Genomic DNA, 7,318 nt, shown 5'->3' with positions numbered 1-7,318 from the left:
CCAATTTAGTAGAGTCTTTTGACTCTTGTCTGGAAAATTCAATTTTGCTTCAATTCTGAATGATAACCTTGCCTTAACAATAACCAGGTTATTGTAAATTGATTGCCCCTAGTAGTTTTCATTTCAGTTATTGTATTCTTCAACTCTGGTTCTTTTTAATTTTTTACCCCTTTGCTGAAGTCCTAAGTTCATCTACTCTTCCAAAGTTCTGAGTATCTTTATGACCATTACTTTTATCAGGTAGATTGCTTACCTATGTTTTTGTTTTTGTTTTCAAGATTTTATTTATTCATGAGAGACACAGAGAGGCAGAGACCTAGGCAGAGGGAGAGGCAGGCTCCCTAAAACCCTGGGATCATGACCTGAGCCAAAGGTAGACTCTCAACCACTGAGCCACCCAGGTGCCCCACTTACCTGTTTTACCTATTTGAGGTTTTGTCTTTTTGTTATTGGTTATATAGGTTTTTCCTTTTAGCACTTTTAAGTAAGCTCTGTGCCCAGTGTGGGGCTTGAATTCACAACCCCAAGATCAAAAGTTGCATGCTTTACCAAATGAGCCAGCCAGGTGCCCCTCCTTTTCAACACTTTAAGTGTATCATGCTACTATCATCTTCTGGCTTATAATATTTCTGCTGAAAAATTCAGTTAGCCTTATGGGTATTTCCTTGCATATAACTAGTTGCTTTTCTCTTGTGACTTTTAAGAGTCTTTAACGTTTGACATTATGATGTCTTGATGTGAAACTCTTTGGGTTCAGTATTATTGGAGGTTCCATGTGCTTCCTGGACCTGGACATCCCTTTCCCCATTACCATTATTTCTGTCACTTTCTTGCTGCTTGCTTGCCCTTTCCCCTTTTTGGGGTCCCTATAATGTGAATGTTGGTACGTTTGATATTGTCACAGAGGGTCCCTTAACTTAGCCTCGTAATTTTCTTTCCATTTGGCTTGGCTGATTTCCATTACCCTTTCTTTCAGATTGTTGATCTGTTTTCTGTATCCTCCTCTCTGCTGTTGATTGCCTCTAGTGTCTTTCATTTATTGTATTCTTCAGCTCTGGCTTTTAAAAAATATTTTCTACTCCTTTGTTGAAGTTCTGAGTTCATCTACTCTTCGAAGTTCTGTGAGCAACTGTATGACCATTACTTTATCAGGTAGATTGCTTGTGTTTTGAGATTTTGTCTTCATTTGGACCATATCCCTGTCTCATTTGTTTCTGCAGAATAAGTAGAATGCTCTATGTGGTTTGGGAGATATCCATGTTGGTGTCCTGTAGGGTCCAGAAGTACAATTCCCCCATGGTTACCCGAACAAGGGGCTCTAGAGATCTCCCCTGTGGGCTGCATATACCTTTCAGTTGTGACTAAACTGACTTCTCTTGGCATGCTGATGGGGGCGGGGCGCGGGGCGGCGGCTAACTCCCAGTGAGGTTGGTTTCAAGCCCTGCAGTGATTTTTGTGGATGAGCTGGCAGGCAGGGCTGCTTCCAACCCCAGGGCCAGAGGTGCTTTAAAGGGGGGGAGCCAGTTCTGACCAAAGCTTCCTAGGAGCTGTGGTGGAGTGACAGCTACTTTGGAGGAGTGCCTGAGAGGCGGGTTGGGTGGGTCAGATCTACAGGCGAATGCCAGAATTGGGCAAGTGTTGCTAGCAGTGTGGATGAAGTATCAGAAGTGGCACCTGCCAGCATTGGGCTAGCTGGGCTGAAGGAAGGCAAGAAAATTGTGCCCACTGGTGCTGCCCTTTCCAGAGAAAGTTTCTACAGATCTGTGTCCCTCTGGCACTTGCCTTAAAATTAGTCAACAAATCTCCTTCACGTAGAACCTGGGTGCTTTTCAGAGTCCGGACTGCTAACCATTGTACCATGGAACCCTCTTTAACACCCAGGCGCTTTTCAATATGCTGCTTCTGTGCTGGGTCTTGGACTGTTAATAGGTCACTGTTACCTGGCTCTTTAAGAGAAGAAACTTGGTTTCCTGTGGCTCTCCTGGAGTTCAACCTCAAAGCCAGACATTCGAGGGATTATCTTCCTAGTGCAGATTCCAAGGACAAGGAGGGTGTGCCCAGTGGGCTTGAACCATTCGTTCCTCGTTCCTTGGGGAAGACCTCTACACCTGTGATACCCCTTTCTGCTTTGTAGGTTGCTAAGTGCTTTCCAAGCTGCTATTTTTTTCACTGGGTCTCAGGGTCTCCGGATGAACCAAACTGTATGCAAGCCAGCCAAGCAGTGATTCTGTTCCCTGTAGCAACTTTGGGACCTCCTACAGGTCAGCCCTGTTGGGTTTTCCAAGCCAAATGTCCTGGAGGCGGCTTCTCTCTCTGATGCAGACCCTAGAGTCTGAAGTGCCCCCTGTGGAGCTCCATCTCCATGCTCCTCCTGAAGTCTGCTCTAGTGAGATTTCTCCTTATTGTGTTGCCACACCGGGGATGGGTGGTTTTGACACTGTCTCTGCCTCTCCTGCCCATCACAATGTGGTCCTTTAGATCTTTTGGTGTGGAGAGCAGTTCATCTAATTTTCAGATCTTTTTCAGAGGGAAATGGTCCGTATATAGACTTGGTATGCCTGTGGGAGGGGATGAATTTAGGATCTTTGTAATAACACCATCTTCCCAGCTGAATCTTAAAAATTAGCTGCTAAAGCACTTTTTGAATTAGATTAAGCCTTCAGAACATTTAAGTTCAGTTGTATTAGGGAGGGAAATGATCAGTTAACGTGTCAAAATTTAAAGTGGGAGACACCTGGGTGGCTCAGCAGTTGTGTCTGCCTTTGGCTCAGGGCGTGAGTCCCAGGATCAAGTCCCACATCAGGCTTCCTGCATGGAGCTTGCTTCTCCCTCTGCCTGTGTCTCTCCCTCTCTCTGTGTCTCTTTCATGAATAAGATATAAGGCTAACTTTTTCACATTTCAAACAGCAATTTAGTTAAATTCCTAAGTTTAAAGGACTGTGTCCTTTAAGCACTAAAACATAGCTAATGACATCTGATGTTAATCAACATTGTATTTAATAAGTAATGAACAGCAAAGCAAACAATATACTCTTTTAATGTTTTGCTGAAACTGTCCATTTTGGGTTCATGTAAGGTATTTGTAGAGTACGTGTTCACATTTTATGTACCATTTAAACTGAGTTTTGTTAGCAGAAAGGAATGGCGGTAAGGAAATAAACCTGACTTTGTTTTTGAAAAAAAAAAAAAAAAATCTACTCAACTCCCGACTTACAAATTATTAGAGTGGTTTCTACCCTTCCTCTCAATGTGCATACACTACAGCTAATTCACATCAAAGAAACATGTTTAAATTATATGTATAAACTATTTCATGTTGCATCAGTCCTGACTCCTAAAGGGAGACGCTTAGCTCATGTGTTAGGGAAAAAAAGACCTGCTTTATTTCCGAGGACAGAATCCAGGAGACCAAAAACCATGTAAGCCTCAGAAGGTATTAGAGCCAAAGGTAGCCAGTGACTGAAATTACTCAGTGGTAGACCCCTGTTTCCCATGTGAAGATAACAGTAAATGATTCACCGTGGCTCAGTTAGCCATCCTGTACCTGCTGGGTTAATGGCATGTGACCCCAAATCTATAGCATTTGTTGAGAATAACTTAGATGTCGAAGTGGATTTATGTCCTGTGCATCTTCGATGCTCAAGGGCTCCCTGAGCTCACTCCTGGGCAGCAGTCACCTGTTATGGCCTGGTTTCCTGTACTACATTTTCACTCAGTTGAAGAGTGTGGTCACACATTGATCTCATCTACATCACTGATTCCACCTATTGTTAGAAGTTATGTGTCAATGAATTTAGGACAATAAATGACAATTACTATATGAATACAGTACTTAATGATTTGGAAAGATGAAAACTCAAACAACCAAACTAATAAGTTGTAGGCTGCACCTAAAGCAATTAATGCTAACATTTCATCACCGTATCAGTGTTTTTTAAAAACAGAATTTCTATATTAATCTATAGAGGAGCAGGTATATAGCCCTGCGGCCACTCCTCACAGAGCTCTGGTGCCTTCTCAGGCTTAGCCTTGATAATGAGGTTTAGTACTTTAGAGCCTGAAGTTCTTGCTACCTGTCCTGAAGTACACTTAAACAATCTACTGGAGCTGATTCTGAAGGAGCCAAGTCAGTTAATATCCTAAGAGCTCCCTTCAAATGTAATTTTCATAGTCCTTAAATTTTATTGTCATTGTTTATTACTGTTTTGGCTACATTCTCTACAATTTCAGCAGCATCTTAAGAGACAATGTGTCTATATGTACAATGAGAAAACAAAATGGCTTGCAACATGAGAAATAAGAGCCACAGTTTAACTGTACAATATTAAGGAGAACCTGTGGGATCACCTCCTTTTTCGGCAACATGGACAACTTACATGTAAGTATCAGCATTATGAATGTGACAAATAATTCTTACAGGAGTAAAATACAACATCCTGAAAAAGAATGGTTTCTACCATACAAGGCAGTTAGAAAATGTTCACATTTTAACAAATCTGTACAAACCACAAGAAACTTATTTATGGGAACACCATCCCACCTTTCTGATAAGAACCTTCTAGAAATGTAGGATAAACATGAACAATTTATAAATCTAGTTATCTAAGTGCTCCACAGCCCTAGAACCCAAGAATCTGATTTAGTGAACCCTACATGTCCAAGATGGATCATTTTTACATGCCTTGATTGTTAATGAATGCCAGCTTTTAATATCTCTCTAATAAGATGTACAGTCAACTTGCACCTTTAAGGAGGTCATTAGATTTTTTAGCAAAGAAGCAACATCATTTAGCAGCAATTAAAGCGCCTTTCAAGAAGACTTAAAAAAAATACAATATCCAATTAGAAAAGCCATATTTTTAAACATTTGTACAAGAATAAGCTGCTGAAACTTGGTATTTGAAATACAACATCTGTACAACAATTTACAATAGAGCTAGAAGGGAATTTATCATTATCCTGCATAGAACTGGTCTGATCTGCATTTGGTTACATACTGTCACTTGTTTATGAACAAGGCCTGGTAACAAAGGGAAAAATATCTTAATTCAAACATACTGAAAACATCAGAGATATTTAGTGATTTCAAAACAAGCAGCTCATTTTGTCAAAGGTGTAAAGTAGATCTAGAAATAATAGCTCTCCCATTAACATGACTAGTAAAAAAACCCCAAAAAAACCAAAACGGACATGTGGTTTCGAGGTACAACTTGGTAAAAGCCAGAATAGGCAAGTGACAAAGTGTAACTTTGTCCAAAGTCCAAAGATTCTAACTCTCACATGCTACTACTATAAAACACAACTGTCACCGTCATTCAGTTCTTACTTTGGTTTCAGCAGATTAACTGCTGAATGCTGAAGAATGTATCCAGGCACTATAGTTCTTGTGTTAGAAATATTTTTTCCATGTGTTTTTAAATAATGAAAAACTACCCTTCATATTAGAACTCTCTAGTAACAACCAAATGTATTTAAGTATTATAAACGTTATTTACAGTGTTCCCCCAAACAATTTTTCTTAACACGGTATTCCTGTTTCTGTGCAACAGGCAGTCATCCTTCACTGCTCAGGGTTATAGTCAAAAGTGTACATTTTATTCATTGTCCATGATCCACTCATACAAATGACACTATGAAGAACTTCAGTTCACAAATAGTTCTCAACCATGTCCTGTGTGAAAAAGAAAACAACAAAAAACAATCAAATGCTCTCAAACTCAAGTGTGTATCTGGAAGCAATTCAAAGATATCATGCCAATTTTGGAGGAAAATCAATAAGTAATTATGCTTGAAGAAGGGGGTGTAGGGGATGCTGTAAGCCCAGCCATGTGTAAGTTTCCTGAAGAATTTGATCTTCTCATATGTGGAAGAAGGTACGGGTCATTTGCCAGTTGGTGCACATCAAACCGATCTTCTTTTCGGTAGGCCAGACAGCGTCTTATAAAGGCCTTAAAAAAAAAAAAAAGTTCAGAAATTAAAATTTGTGCCCCTTTTTACACATCAGTCAGCTGGCTCCTAAATTGTAAAATGACCACGTTTAAGACAGTAAGTGTATTTTCACTTCATTAGCATTCAAATCTTGAAAAAATTCTATAGCATTAAAATTCTTATTCCAAAAGTAAACTCAAGTCCCAGCCCTTAGTTGTTGATTTTATAGTCTAAATGATTACTGCTACCATTTAAATTTCCTGTTGGAAAGGTGTACCTCAGTTTTAAAAAAATTTATTCCAAGAACAAAAATTAGCATTTTATTTTGAGTATACAATTCAGTGATATTTTAAGTGCATTCACGTTGTTATGAAACATCAAGGTCATTCATCTCCAGATCATTTTCATCATCCAATATTCAAAACAAAAGATGAAATTCTGTACCATTAAACGACTCTCCACTTGTCCTTCCCCCAGCACTTGGTAACCACTGTTCTGTAAGTGGAATCATACAGTATTTGTCCTTTTGTGTAGGGCTTATTTCACTTAGCATCATGTTTAAGAGTTCTCCATGTGGTAGCACGCATCAGAATTTCACTGCTTTTTAAGGCTGAATAATACTCCATGTCATGTACATACCACATTTTGTTTATCCATTTATCTGTTGACATTTTGAATAATGCTGCTGTGAGCAATGGCATAAAAGTATCTGTTCAATCCTTGCTTTTTTGGGGTATATAGCTAAAACTGGAATTGCTGGATGGCATGGTAATTATTTTTAAAAACTATGTAATATCTATCATTGTTTTAGGTGTACAACAACTTAGACAATTGTTTTCTCTTGATAAACTTTTTTTTAATTTTTTTTTATTTATTTATGATAGTCACACAGAGAGAGAGAGAGAGAGGCAGAGACACAGGCAGAGGCAGAAGCAGGCTCCATGCACCGGAAGCCCGACATGGGATTCGATCCCGGGTCTCCAGGATCGGGCCCTGGGCCAAAGGCAGGCGCCAAACCGCTGCGCCACCCAGGGATCCCCTCTTTTGATAAATTTTAAGAACTATTCTTAGGACTGATTTTGTTTTTTTAAAGGTTTATTTATTTATTTATTCATGAGAGAGAGGCAGAGACACAGGCAGAGGGAGAAGCAGGCTCCATGCAGGGAGCCTGACGTGGGACTCGATCCTGTGTCTCCAGGATCATGCCCTGGGCCGGAGGCGGCACTAAACCACTGAGCCACCTGGGCTGCCCAAGACTTATTTTCAAACTCAAAGTTTGTACCTTTGATCCTTTTTGTCCATTTCGCTCATCTCCCACCCCCTGCCTCCCAGCAGTCTGTTCTCTGTATTCATGAGCTTGGGTTGTTTTGTTTTTTTAAATTTACTTACT

The 7,318-nt window shown here is 40.0% G+C and overlaps 1 protein-coding gene across 1 annotated transcript in view; it reads right to left on the bottom strand.

Moving 5' to 3' along the window:
* Nucleotides 1–4,162: 4,162 nt before the first annotated feature.
* The window catches only part of TLK1 (tousled like kinase 1), a 145,534-nt gene continuing 142,378 nt past the window's right edge, over nucleotides 4,163–7,318 (bottom strand). The window contains exon 21 of the mRNA XM_055307849.1: nucleotides 4,163–5,948. Within this exon, the coding sequence (XP_055163824.1) occupies nucleotides 5,772–5,948 (177 nt within the window). The 3' untranslated portion in view covers nucleotides 4,163–5,771. The remainder of the gene's footprint in view (nucleotides 5,949–7,318) is intronic.

The sequence above is a fragment of the Nyctereutes procyonoides genome, unplaced genomic scaffold (assembly GCF_905146905.1).
Source record: "Nyctereutes procyonoides isolate TBG_1078 unplaced genomic scaffold, NYPRO_anot_genome, whole genome shotgun sequence".
NCBI classification, from domain to species: Eukaryota; Metazoa; Chordata; class Mammalia; order Carnivora; family Canidae; genus Nyctereutes; species Nyctereutes procyonoides.
Note: the sequence above shows the minus strand (reverse complement) of the source record. Positions and strands in the feature narration are given on the sequence as shown.